This window comes from Lethenteron reissneri, chromosome 68 (assembly GCF_015708825.2).
Source record: "Lethenteron reissneri isolate LAM-NWPU_2019-01 chromosome 68, ASM1570882v1, whole genome shotgun sequence".
Taxonomy (NCBI): Eukaryota; Metazoa; Chordata; class Hyperoartia; order Petromyzontiformes; family Petromyzontidae; genus Lethenteron; species Lethenteron reissneri.
In genome coordinates, this window is record NC_083846.1 from 4429484 (window position 1) to 4443775 (window position 14292).

At 62.0% G+C, this 14292-nt stretch overlaps 1 protein-coding gene across 1 annotated transcript in view; it reads left to right on the plus strand.

Annotated features, from left to right (window-relative positions):
* Positions 1–5757, plus strand: part of LOC133360315 (uncharacterized) — a 106327-nt gene extending 100570 nt beyond the window's left edge. Inside the window, exons 12-15 of the mRNA XM_061578961.1 lie at positions 495–1017; positions 2088–2258; positions 2962–3086; positions 4375–5757. Of these exons, the coding sequence (XP_061434945.1) occupies positions 495–1017; positions 2088–2258; positions 2962–3086; positions 4375–4517 (962 nt within the window). The 3' untranslated portion in view covers positions 4518–5757. The remainder of the gene's footprint in view (positions 1–494; positions 1018–2087; positions 2259–2961; positions 3087–4374) is intronic.
* Positions 5758–14292: the final 8535 nt, after the last annotated feature.

Below are 14292 nucleotides of genomic sequence, written 5' to 3' on the forward strand. Positions count from 1 at the left end.
GTGTGAGTGTGTGTGAGTGAGTGTGTGTGAGGGTGTGAATGAGTGAGAGTGTGTGAGTGAGTGAGTGTGTGAGAGTTGGAATGAGTGAGAGTGTGTGAGTGAGTGTGAGCGAGTGGGTGTGTGAGTGAGGGAGTGAGCGAGTGTGTGTGTGCGAGTGAGTGTGTGTGAGCGTGTGAGTGTGTGAGTGAGTGTGTGAGTGAGTGTGTGAGTGTGTGAGTGAGAGTGTGAGTAAGTGAGTGAGTGGGTGGCTGGGTGCGTGAGTGGGTGGGTGAGTGAGTGAATGGGTGAGTGGGTGAATGAGTGAGTGGATAGGTGAGTGGGTCAATGAGTGGGTCGGTGGGTGAGTGTATGAATGAGTGCGAGTGGGATTGTAAACCCGCCAGCCACCCTGACCCACCTCCCCCATCGACGCAGTACCTCATCGTCATCCTCGTCGGACGAGCGAGAACCACCCTCACTCCTCCACCCCCCCCCCCCCCACCGACCCCGCACAGGAGCCGCACCATCCCGGCTCCCGGCTCCGCCCGGCCCCCCGGCTCCGTCTCCGCCGGCCGTCCCCTCGGGCTCGGCGCGCGGGCGCAAGCGGCAGCAGCCGACGGAGACTCCGGCGCGCGTCGCCGTCGCCGCGGCGGCGGCTGCAGCGCCGGCTCGCACGCCCGACGTGGCCCCGGCGGTGAAGCGGGCGAAGCGCGCCGTGCTGCAGGACCCCGAGCGCCAGCACGGCGTCCGGGGGAAGGCGCCGGCGCCGCGTCGAGCGGACGCGGAGAGCGACGTGGAGGACGGCGTCTTCCCGCTGCGGCCGGAGCTCGACACGAGCGGCGGCTACGGCGGCTACGGTGGCGGTGGTGGCGGCTACGGTGCCGCCGGCGCGAACTTCACCTTCGCGGGCGAGGGGGGCGGGAGGGCGCCGCTCGACACGACGATGACGCTGGGGGGCGACGACGACGACGAGATGGACGCGGAGCGGGGCCCGGGCGGCGATGGTCTGCCGCAGTTGGGAACCGGAATCCTGCGCCGGTGAGTGAACGGCGCGGGCAGCAGTGCCATGGCCGTGTGAGTGGGTGTGTGGGTGGGTGAGTAGGTGAGTGTGTGGGTGGGTGGGTGGGTGGGTGTGTGGGTGGGTGGGTGGGTGGGTGTGTGTGTGGGTGGGTGGGTGGGTGGGTGTGTGGGTGGGTGGGTGGGTGGGTGTGTGGGTGAGTAGGTGTGTGAGTAGGTGTGTGAGTAGGTGTGTGAGTAGGTGTGTGAGTAGGTGTGTGAGTAGGTGTGTGAGTAGGTGTGCGGGTGGGTGAGTAGGTGTGCGGGTGGGTGAGTGGGTGAGTGGGTGGGTGTGTGGGTGGGTGAGTAGGTGGGTGAGTAGGTGGGTGAGTAGGTGTGTGGGTGGGTGAGTAGGCGGGTGAGTAGGTGGGTGGGTGGATGTATGGGTGGGTGAGTAGGTGGGTGAGTGGGTGTGTGGGTGGGTGAGTAGGTGGGCGAGTAGGTGGGTAAGTAGGTGGGTGAGTAGGTGGGTGTATGGGTGGGTGAGTAGGTGGGTGTATGGGTGGGTGGGTGTATGGGTTAGTGAGTAGGTGAGTAGGTGGATGGGTGGGTGGGTGTATGGGTGGGTGGGTGTATGGGTGAGTGAGTAGGTGAGTGGATGGGTGAGTAGGTGGGTGTATGGGTGAGTAGGTGAGTGGGTGGGTATGTGGGTGAGTGCTTCAGGGAGCATGTTGTTGTGACCTGCAGCGTGCAGGATGAGTTGACCAAGTGTTTGGCAGCGACCGAATCCGTCGAGTAACCACAGCAGTAGTCGTAGCGACAGAAGAGTGGTCAGGAGGTGACTGATTGCGCGCGGAGGGTAAGCGAGTGGTTGCAGCGAACCGTCACGATCAAAATGAACCGCGGGTTTTCCTACTCGCATTCGGGAACCCCTCGCGAAAGCCCTCCGCGCGCAAAAACTTGCGTCGCCGCCTTGAAACTTCGACAACGAATCGTCTCAACGGTCGCCCCTCCTCCAACTTTCGGAGGGCGGTCCGAGAGACGAAATCACTTTGCTTCAACCGGCGTAAGACGTCTTACGTGGGTCCCCCCCCCCCACCCACCCCCCTCAGGCTGAGGCTGCCGGTGCTGGGAGAGGCAGAAGGGAACGCCTCCCAGAGCGATAGGAGCATCAGCATCAACAGCAGCATCAGCAGCAGCATCAGCAGCAGCAGCATCAGCAGCAAGCCGGGCTACATGGCGCTCACCACAGCCGCCCAGGGCAAGCGGATGCAGAGCAGCAGGTGCTGCAACTTCCCTCCAGCCGTCCCCTTCTTTCCCGCGTCTCCCTCGTCCCCTCTCCCCGCGTCTCTCCCTTCTCTCCTCGCATCTCCCCGTGTCTCCCCGCATCTCTCCGCGTCTCCCCCTGCGTCTCCCCCTTCTCTTCCCGCGTCTCCCCCTTCTCTCCTCGCATCTCCCCGTGTCTCCCCGCGTCTCCTCGCATCTCCCTGCGTCTCCCCCTTCTCTCTCCGTCCGCTCCCCGCGTCTCCCCCCACGTCTCCCCCTTCTCCCCCCGCATCTCCCCCTTCTCCCCCCGCATCTCCCCCTTCTCACCCCACGTCTCCCCCTTCTCTCCCCATCCTCTCTCCACGTCTCCCTGCGTCTCCCCACGTCTCCCCTTCTCTCCCCGCATCTCCCCCCGCGTCTCCCCTTCTCTCCCCCTTCTCTCCCCCTTCTCTCCCCGTTCTCCCCCCGTTCTCCCCCCGCGTCTCCCCCTTCTCTCCTCGTCCTCTTTCCACGTCTCCCCACGTCTCCCCCTTCTCTCCCCGCATCTCCCCCCGCGTCTCCCTTTCTCTCTCCCTTCTCTCCCCGGGTCTCTCTTTCGCGTCCCCGGCTTCCCACGTCTTCCCCCCTTCCTTTCCCCCGTGCGTGCCACCCCCCCCCCCCGCACCTCCGCCTCATCGGCCCCCCCTCCCTTCTCTCCACCTGCCCCCCCCCCACGCGCAGGTCCGTGTCGACGTCGGTGCTGCGGGAGACGAACCACGCGCTGCGCGACGTCTCCGCCGCAGCTCAGCGCATCCCCGTCGAGACGCAGCCTGCCAAGCAGCCCCTACGCCTCTTCAAGTTCAGCGGTGAGGACCCGGGGGAGGGGGGGGGTGTGGGGGGGGTAGGGGGGTGTGTGAGGCGGGTGTGTGAGGGGGGTGTGTGAGGGGGGTGTGTGAGGGGGGTGTGTGAGGGGGGGGGTGTGAGGGGGTGGGGTGTTTGGGGGGGGGGGGTCAGGTGGCTTCCAGGAACCGTAATCGCCACGTTGGAGACACGGAGCCGGCACCGCCGAGAAACCTGGGTTCCATTTCCGGGGTTGGCGGCGATTAGAACCGGGTCCACGAGTGTAGAGAACCCCGTAGACTCGCACAGAGAGACCCACAGATCGTCAATGAGACCCACAGACTCGCACAGAGACCCATAGACTCGCACAGAGACCCATAGACTCGCACAGAGACCCATAGACTCGCACAGAGACCCATAGACTCGCACAGAGTACCCAGAGACCCGCACGGCCGGTATCCACTACCACTCGCTCGCTCACCTGTTCGCTCACCTGCTCGCTCACCTGCTCACTCACCCGCTCGCTCACCTTCTCACCCGCTCACTCACCCACTCACTCACCTTCTCACCCGCTCACTCACCCGCTCACTCACCTGCTCACCCGCTCACTCACCTGCTCACTCACCTGCTCACTCACCTGCTCACTCACCTGCTCACTCGCTCACCTTCTCACCTGCTCACTCACCCGCTCACTCACCCGCTCACTCACCCGCTCACTCACCTGCTCACTCACTCGCTCACTCACCTGCTCACTCACCCACTCACTCACCTGCTCACTCACCTGCTTGTTCGCTCACCCGCTCACTCACCTGCTCACTCTCTCACTCACCTGCTCACTCTCTCACTCACCTGCTCACTCACCTGCTCACTCACCTGCTCGCTCACTCACCCGCTCACTCACCTGCTCACTCTTTCACTCACCCACTCGCTCACTCACCTGCTCACTCACTCACCTTCTCACCCGCTCACTCACCTACTCGTTCACCTGCTCACTCAGCTGCTCAGTCTCTCACTCAGCCGCTCACTCACCTGCTCACTCTCACTCACCTGCTCGCTCACTCACCTGCTCATTCGCTCACCTTCTCACCCGCTCACTCACTCCCCCGCTTGCTCGCTCACCTTCTCACCCGCTCACTCACTCACCTGCTCGCCCACTCACCCGCTCGCTCGCTCACCCACCTTCTCACCCGCGCACGCAACGCTCCACTCGTGCGGTCCTCCCGCTAACGACCGCCGTTCCCCCTCCTCCCCCCCCGCTCTACCCCCCCCCCCACCCTCCCCACCGTGCCCCTCCCCCCCCTCGGCTCACCGCAGGCATCGGCGCCCCGCCGCCCGGCGCTCCGAGCGCGATGTCCCGGAGCCGCTCCATGGGCAGCCTGGCGGTGCCGAGCCAAGGCCGGCGGAAGCCATCCTCTTTCCTCTTCAACCTGCAGAGGCGCAGCAAGTTCGGCAAGTGACGGCGTCGCCCGCTCGTCCGCCGTGCCCCGGCCGCCCCGGTTGTTGGAACGGCGCGGAAGCGGCGGCGGGTCGTCTCGGCACGAGAGTTCGCGCCGCCGTGCGTGCGCGCGTCATGCGCCCAGCGGTCTACTCACCGACCGCCCACTAACTCACCCACCAACCCACCCACCTACCCACCGACCACTAACTCGCCCACCCACCTACAGACCTACGGCCTACTAACTCACCCACCCACCCACCTACCCACCGACCACAAACTCACCCACCCACCTACAGACCCACTGCCCACTAACTCACCCACCCACCTACAGACCCACCGCCCACTAACTCACCTACCCACCCACCCACCTACCCACCGACCACTAACTCACCCACTCACCTACAGACCCACCCAACTTCCCACCTCCCACTAACTCCCCCACCCACGGCCCACTAGCTCACCAACCCAAACTACAGACCCACCCACCTTCCCACTGCCCACGAACTCACCCACCCACCTACCCACCGACACACCCACCTACCCACCGACCACTAACTCACCCACCCACCTACAGACCCACCGCCCAATAGCTCACCCACCTAAAGACCCACCCAACTTCTCACCGCCCACGCACTCCCCCACCCACCTACAGACCCACCGCCCACTAACTCACCCACCCACCTACAGACCCACCGCCCACTAACCCACCCACCCACGGCCCCACTGACTCAACGCAGCCGTCCGCGAGTGGGACACGGGGCACAGTGGGGGGGGAGGGAGAGGAGGGAGGGGGGGGTAACCGCTTGCTTGTGTGGGTGGAGCGTTGCATCAGGGACCCTGACTCCCCGCGCCCCGCTTGCTTGCAGATCGGGCCGCGACGCACCGCACTCGCCTGATGATTGGTAGTCGTAGAAGTCCAACACTGGGCCTTCTCGCTTGTGTGTGGGGGGGGGGGGCGCAGGAAGGTGGGGAAGGAGGGGAATTCCCACCCCCGCCACGTGACTGCACTTTGAGCCCCCCACGTGTCTCGTCTTAGCGTGAGTCCACCTCGAGTCCCCCATGAGTCTCCCACGAGTCCCCCTCTCCCCGAATGTTTACACTTCGACCCTCGCCGCGCTCGCCCCCCCGCCGGAGGCCGAGGGGGACGTGGCGGTCCTGGCCGCCGCCGCCGCCGGCGTGCGCCGCGCCGTGATCTCTGGCGCCTGCGGTTGCACCATGCCAGCGGACTTTGCCGCGTCTGAGCCGCCACCCACCCACCCCCCGCCTTCAAACCGCGGCGACGCTCGAGGATTCTCCGCCATTCCGCGTTCGCTTAGCCGCCGCCGCGTTTCCCGCTGCTCGTTAAGCTGGCACGGGGGGGACATTTTACCGGTCGGCATCTGGAATATAAATATATAGAGAGATATAGATACACACGTATGTATTGTGTTGCCCGGGCATTGTCGTTCTCGTGCCCCCCCCCCCCCCCCCCCAAGTGTTTCGCGCCGAATTCCCACTCTGGGCTCCCGTTTCCACCCCGCCCCCCTCCCCCCGAACACTTTGCCGTTGCGGCAGTCAGGTGACAGGGGACGAACCACTCGCTCGCAACGCTCGAAACGCTCGCAACGCTCGCGCAAGCGGTGGCGGCGGCAGACTGTGAATTTCTCCCGACGAATTCCCCCCCCCGGGGTCACTTGGGGGACCCGTGGGACACGTCGCCACCACGTTCCCCGCTCGTGCGCGCCATCCGACGGCTCTTTTTCCACCGCGCCAACTGAGCCGTGCTGACGGAGAAGGCCCCCCCCCCCCTCGGCACATTCAAGCGTCGTAGTCTGTGAGGCCGTGGCGTGTAGGCGACTGAAAGAAAAAAAAACACCTCCTACCGTGCCGCCCCCCCCCTACCGTGCCGCCCCCCCCCCTACCGTGCCGCCCCCCCCCCCTCTCCTCCCCGCCCCGCGCGCCGTCGTGGCTCGGACGCGCCAGCGGAAGAGGGTCGGGGAGGGATGAGGGGGGGGGGGGCCGCCGAGAGAAGGGCGCTTGACGAGCCCCACCTCGGTGGCGTCCTCGTTGGCACCGGCTCTGTCCGCCCTCCGTCGCCGCGGCTTCTTTGCGTTTCCGTTTCGGATTGCGTCTGACGCGCTCGTGCGGCCGGCGCTCTGCTACCTGCTGCTGCTACTGCTGCGTGTAAAAAGAGCTCGCGGATCGCGGCGGAGAATGTTTGTTGTGTTTTAGATTTTGCTAATAAACGTACCGCGCCCGTCGTTAGCACTCGTCCATTCTGCGTGCCGCTGGTGGTTTTGAAGGCTTCCCCCCCGTCTCCCGTGTGCCGTGTGCCAGCGCCATGTGCACAGCACCTCCTCCAGCACCATGTGCGGGGACACGTGGGATCACTTGGGGTCACGTGGGGACACGTGGGACACTTGGGGACACGTGGGGTCACGTGGGGACACGTGGGGTCACTTGGGGTCACGTGGGGACACTTGGGGACACGTGGGGTCACTTGGGGTCACGTGGGACACTTGGGGTCACGTGGGGTCACGTGGGGACACGTGGGGTCACTTGGGGACACGTGGGGTCACGTGGGGACATGTGGGGTCACGTGGGGACACTTGGGGTCACTTGGGGTCACGTGGGACACTTAGGGTCACGTGGGGACACTTGGGGTCACGTGGGACACGTGGGGTCACGTGGGACACGTGGGACACTTGGGACACGTGGGGTCACGTGGGGTCACGTGGGACACGTGGGGTCACTCGGGACACGTTGGGACACTTGGTACACTTGGGGACACGTGGGACACGTGGGGTCACGTGGGGATACGTGGGGTCACATGGGACACGTGGGGTCACGTGGGGTCACGTGGGACACGTGGGGTCACGTGGGGTCACGTGGGACACGTGGGACACGTGGGGTCACTTGGGACACGTTGGGACACTTGGTACACTTGGGGACACGTGGGACACGTGGGGTCACGTGGGACACGTGGGGATACGTGGGGTCACATGGGACACGTGGGGTCACGTGGGGTCACCTCGGAAGGCTGAGCAAATTTCGCATGCCCGCACCTGTTCTTGGGAACCATTGCGAGCATCGTGACTGATTGCATCACCAGCTGGTGTACGGTAACTGCACCGAACGGCACCGGCAGAAGCTTCAGAGGGCGATGCGGTCCACCCAGCCACTCACAGCTGGGCGTGTTGCCCCCCCACCCCACCCTCTGGGAGACCGCGACACTAAGGGGGGGGGGGGGGGCATCGCCAAGGCTCCAAAAGGTCAAAAGGTCAAAAGGTCAAAAGGTCATCGTCACCACGGGCCCATGGCCCTGTTCATCAGGAGACAATCCCAAGCTGAAACCCGGGGCGACATCGCCACATTGCGGCTTCAATCCCCAGGACATCCGGATGCTGAGCTGAGCTGAGCAGAGCCCCGCGCAATCTCTGTCCAAGCCGTGCCAACCTCTGATTTTTGCTTCTCCTTACCCCAATTCACACACTCCTCCCCTCCACACCGACTGCACTAGACATTAATGGCCTGCAGGGTCAACGGCCAGGGCGTGGTGTATTCCGCAAGTATGGCCGACTGTGAGGGCGGGCACAAGCCGGCGTGAGTAGGTGAAACGTTGAGTTTTATAAGGGCACCACGGGGTGCCAGCCCCTCCCCACCTAGCCCCAGCCCCTCCCCAGAGGTCACACGACAGTTCACACGACAGGTCACGCGAGAGGTCACGCGAGAGGTTACGCGACAGGTCACGCGAGAGGTCACGCGTGAGGTCACAGGAGAGGTCACACGGGTGTCATCCGGGGGGTGAGGGGGGGTTGACCAATTGAGATGGCTGGCAGATCTACGCGCCACACGCACGCGCGTACTGATGCGCACAAAAGCTAAAGCCCCCCCCCCCTCTCGTGTAGTCTTCACGGACTGTTGGGGCAAGTGCTGTTCTCGCAAGCAGCACCACCGACGAAGAAGGTCGGTGGGGGATGAGGGGGTGGGGAGGGGGGGGGTGAGGGGGTGGGGAGGGGGGGTCCCAAAGAGTCGTTCAAGATCGTCGTCAGCGGTGTTGGCCTCTTGAGCACGAATCGATCTCGGGTGGCCCCTCGCCTTCCCAAGACACGTGGAGACACACACACACACAGCTACCGGATTATAAGACACACCCAGCTTCTCTTTAAACGGGGAGGGGGAGGGGGGGGAGTGCACCCCCACCCCCGTCCCTGCCACCCGTGTTCAGTGAACCGAGTAATTCGCCTCTGGATAGAAAGCACCGATCACCCCCCCCCCCCCCGCAATTAGCACCGTGCGATTAACTCCTTAAGTTAATGAACGCGTTGCGTTAATTGGCGCGTGTAGACCATCACAGCAATTGTCGCTAATGGAAGGGGGTGGGTGGTGGGCGAGGGGGGGGGGGCTGGCTGGAGAGAGGAAGGGGGGGCTGGCATCATCCGTAACCCTCTCGACGCCACTGACCCTCTCCGCGGTGTGCGGTACAGCAAGTAGGCCCGCGACCTCCGCTAAAGGGGCAGCCCCGCAAAAATGGTGGTCTTTGGCCTACTCTTCCATCGGCGCTGGCGAGTTCGTGCGTCTCGGGGGAGTCGTGAGAGCAACCCACATCTCGCTGCGGTGGCTAGGAGATGTTAACTACCTCGCCTGGTACACAGGAGGTCGTGGGTTCGATCCCGACCTTGACGTCTGCTGCTGTGTATTTGGAGTCTGCGTCTCTCTCATCATCATCACCACGGTGGCTAGGAGATGTTAACTACCTCGCCTGGTGTACAGGAGGTCGTGGGTTCGATCCCGACCTTGACGCCTGCTGCTGTGTATTTGGAGTTTGCGGTGTCTCTCTCTCATCATCATCACAGTGGCCAGGAGATGTTGACTACCTCGCCTGGTATACAGGAGATCGTGCATTCGATCCCGACCATAACGCCTGCTGTATATTTGGAGTGCCTCCGGCATGAAGTTCGCGACTCTGAGCTCACGGCCACCAACGTCGGTGAGAAATATCTGAGCGCGTCCCTGGGGTGTGTGTGGTGGGGGGGGGGGCCCTTCCCGAAGGTCAGATTCAGGACATGCATTTCTAACTTGCAGGAGGAATCCGATGAACTATAAAGCTTTTTTTTTCTCACAAATATCAACAGTAAAGGGCACGGGGTAAGAACGTTTCAACAACGAACAGTTACAAAACTACGATAGGAGTGCCTAAACAAAAATCCCCCAAACACACAGAAATACAACCAAGCCATCCCATCCTATTCTTAGGTTTTTTCGGTAAAGTCACATAGGTAAAAAATGTAAATTAATAAAAGTAAAAAAAATTGTTTTTTTATTAATTTGAATCTTTTACCTACGTGACTTTATCGAAAAATTTTAAATTAATATAAGTAAAAAAAAATTATTTTACTTTTATTAATTTAAATTTTAATTTTTTACCGACGTGACTTTACCGAAAAAACCTAAGAATATGAATCCTTGCAGTCACGAAAGCTTCAAATCTAGAATCATCCCGTCCTACCCAGGCAAAGTCCCACTGAGGTCTTAACTTATTTTTCAGAAGCTACCCGGTCATCACGAATGTGATAACGCAACGAAGTGGGCCCAATCATTTGAACATTCATAGCGACCAACGTAATCTCAACAATCTCAAATGCGCGTTTCTCATTGTGGGTGCCCTGGTGCAGCTGCCTAAAACATCGCCACTTGGGGGGAGACAAAGGCGGCCGAGCTTGGTACTGGTCTCGTGTGCCGTGCCAGCCTTCGACAACAGCACTTCCCCAACACGCCTTGACAAAGGCAGTGATGTGGCGCATCTGCCACTGCCTGGGGGTGCGAGATGTCCTTTCTGGAGGGTGCGAGACATGGCCAGAACGTGAGTAGACAACTTGACTTTGTTTCATCAACACCCTCTGTGTAGTTATTAACGTCGTAACTTGATTTTTTACGATTGGGATCCAAAGGGGGGGTGCAAGGCTGCAGTAAAATGTACCCTAGCCGATACCCGGCTACCCGTACCCGGCCGGGTACGGGTAGCCATTTGCGACCCTGGTGCGGCCGGGTACGGGTAGGCCGTGAGTCACTGATGAGTAACCGTTTGTCACTCATTTCGGGTAGGGTACGGGTGGGGAATCAAAACTCGTTTGCGATCTCTGCATTGGGGGGGACCAAATCTCCCAGGGGGTCCCCTCGCCCCCCCTAGAAAAAAAATCTACATTTGAAAACTAATTTCCTGCCTAAAATATTATATTTTTATTTATTTTTTGCAATAATGTCTAATAGTGTATTGTATTACATGGCTCTGTTTTTTTTCTTTTTTACATTTTCTTGTTTCATTGTATGTAATGGCAGAGATTAGGGATACATAAAGTACAACCATAACCACAATCATATAAACAGAAATCTATTTTATAGCAATATATTGGGGGGGGCACATTTTGAGCATATTTGAATATTGGGGGGGATGGGATTTGATGGTGAACGGCACCCCCCCTCCCCTCAATATATATTATAATTACGGCTTTGGTCTCAAGACTCGACAGGGCTGCCCTGCTCTGCCCTGCCGCCTTGTTCGACGTTTAAAGCCCTTCACCTCCACGTGCGCCAGTTCGACTCCGTGTCGGAGGGAACCGGGAGAGGCCCCCCCCCCCCCCCCCCCCATCCTCTGCCCCCATCCCCTGCCCCCAGCCACTGCCCCCATCCCCTGCCCCCAGCCACTGCCCCCATCCCCTGCCCCCAGCCACTGCCCCCATCCCCTGCCCCCATCCCCTGCCCCCAGCCACTGCCCCCATCCCCTGCCCCCAGCCACTGCCCCCCCATCCCCTGCCCCCAGCCACTGCCCCCAGCCACTGCCCCCAGCCACTGCCCCATCCCCTGCCCCCAGCCACTGCCCCCATCCCCTGCCCCCAGCCACTGCCCCCCCATCCCCTGCCCCCAGCCACTGCCCCCATCCCCTGCCCCCAGCCACTGCCCCATCCCCTGCCCCCAGCCACTGCCCCCATCCCCTGCCCCCATCCCCTGCCCCAGCCACTGCCCCCATCCCCTGCCCCCAGCCACTGCCCCCCCATCCCCTGCCCCCAGCCACTGCCCCCAGCCACTGCCCCCAGCCACTGCCCCAGACACTGCCCCCATCCCCTGCCCCCATCCCCTTCCCCCATCCCCTGCCCCCATCCCCTGCCCCCAGCCACTGCCCCCAGACACTGCCCCCAGCCACTGCCCCCAGCCACTGCCCCCAGACACTGCCCCCAGCCACTGCCCCCATCCCCTGCCCCCAGCCACTGCCCCCAGCCACTGCCCCCAGCCACTGCCCCCAGACACTGCCCCCATCCCCTGCCCCCATCCCCTGCCCCCTGCCACTGCCCCCAGACACTGCCCCCAGCCACTGCCCCCAGCCACTGCCCCCATCCCCTGCCCCCAGCCACTGCCCCCAGCCACTGCCCCCAGCCACTGCCCCCATCCCCTGCCCCCATCCCCTGCCCCCTGCCACTGCCCCCATTCCCTGCCCCCATCCCCTGCCCCCTGCCACTGCCCCCAGACACTGCCCCCTGCCACTGCCCCCCCATCCCCTGCCCCCAGCCACTGCCCCCAACCACTGCCCCCAGACACTGCCCCCATCCCCTGCCCCCATCCCCTTCCCCCATCCCCTGCCCCCATCCCCTGCCCCCAGCCACTGCCCCCAGCCACTGCCCCCAGACACTGCCCCCAGCCACTGCCCCCAGCCACTGCCCCCAGACACTGCCCCCAGCCACTGCCCCCATCCCCTGCCCCCAGCCACTGCCCCCAGCCACTGCCCCCAGACACTGCCCCCAGCCACTGCCCCCAGCCACTGCCCCCATCCCCTGCCCCCAGCCCACTGCCACTGCCCCCAGCCACTGCCCCCAGCCACTGCCCCAGACACTGCCCCCATCCCCTGCCCCCATCCCCTGCCCCCTGCCACTGCCCCCATTCCCTGCCCCCATCCCCTGCCCCCTGCCACTGCCCCCAGACACTGCCCCCTGCCACTGCCCCGCGGTGCCTCCACGCAGACTGACGCCTCGTGCCCAAGGGCCCCACTACAATTGTCCTGGTGGTGGTGATGATGGTGATGGTGGTGGTGATGGTGGTGATGGTGGTGGTGATGGTGGTGATGGTGGTGGTGATGGTGGTGATGGTGGTGGTGATGGTGGTGATGGTGGTGATGGTGGTGATGGTGGTGATGGTGGTGATGGTGATGGTGGTGGTGTTGGTGGTGGTGATGGTGGTGGTGGTGATGGTGATGGTGGTGATGATGGTGGTGATAGTGGTGATGGTGGTGGTGATGGTGATGATGGTGGTGATGGTGGTGGTGATGGTGGTGATGGTGGTGGTGATGGTGGTGGTGTTGGTGGTGGTGATGGTGGTGGTGGTGATGGTGATGGTGGTGATGATGGTGGTGATAGTGGTGATGGTGGTGGTGATGGTGATGATGGTGGTGATGGTGGTGGTGATGGTGGTGATGGTGGTGGTGATGGTGGTGGTGTTGGTGGTGGTGATGGTGGTGGTGGTGATGGTGATGGTGGTGATGATGGTGGTGATAGTGGTGATGGTGGTGGTGATGGTGATGATGGTGGTGATGGTGGTGGTGATGGTGGTGGTGGTGGTGGTGTTGGTGGTGGTGATGGTGGTGATGATGGCGATGGTGGTAATGATGGGAGAGAGGAGGTGGTGGTGGTGGAGGGATGGGAGGAGGAGGTGGTGGTGGTGGTAGAGGTGGAGGGATGGGAGGGAGGAGGAGGTGGTGGTTGTGGTGGTGGTGGAGGGATGGGAGGGAGGAGGTGGTGGTGGTGGTGGTGGAGGGATGGGAGGGAGGTGGAGGAGGAGGTGGTGGTGGAGGTGGAGGGATGAGAGGGAGGAAGAGATGAGAGGGGGTGGGGTGGGGTGAAGAGGAGCAGTGGGGTAGGGAGGGAGGGAGGAGTGGTGGGGGAATGGGGGGAGGTGAAGAGGGGGAGATGGAGGAGTAAGGGGGGGGGGGCAGGTGAGAGGGGGAGGGAGGAGTGGTGGGGGAGTGAGGGGGGAAGTGAGAGGGGGGAGGGAGGAGTGGGAAGTGGTAGGGGGGTTGAAGGAGGAGTGGTGGGAATTGGTGGGGTGGAGAATGAGGGGGAGGGGAGAGTCAGGGGTGCCATCAGCACCCGCGCCCAGAGACCCCCATCTCCCCCCCCCCTGCCACCCCGTGCCGTTCGTGCGCTGTGATGTTCATGACCTCTCTGAGTGCTCCCAATCACCCACGTGACGACCTCCGGTTCATGCAGATTACATTGTGCGCGCGTGTGTGTGTATGTGTGTATTTTTACGTGTGTGTTTGTATGTGTGTTTGTACGTGTGTGTGTGTTTGTATGTGTGTGTCTGTATGTATGTGTGTGTTTGTATGTGTGTGTGTTTGTATGTGTGTGTGTTTGTATGTGTGTGTGTGTGCGTTTGTACGCGTGTGTTTGTTTATGTGTGTGTGTGTGTTTGTATGTGTGTGTTTGTATGTGTGTTTGTATGTGTGTGTTTGTATGTATGTGTGTTTATATGTGTGTGTGTTTGTGTGTGTGTGTGTGTTTGTACGCGTGTGTGTGTTTGTATGTGTGTGTGTGTTTGTACGTGTGTGTGCGTTTGTACACGTGTGTGTGTGTTTGTACGCGTGTGTGTGTGTTTGTACGCGTGTGTGTGTTTGTACGCGTGTGTGTGTGTCACTTTGTAGTAGGAGCGGTGGTGTAGCGGTTAGCGCTACGCTATTGTGCCATCAAATCAACGGAGGCACAGTCCGATTGGGACCTATACGTTCCGGGTGTTCTTGCGGCCTATAGGATGGCACCTCATGCCTCTAC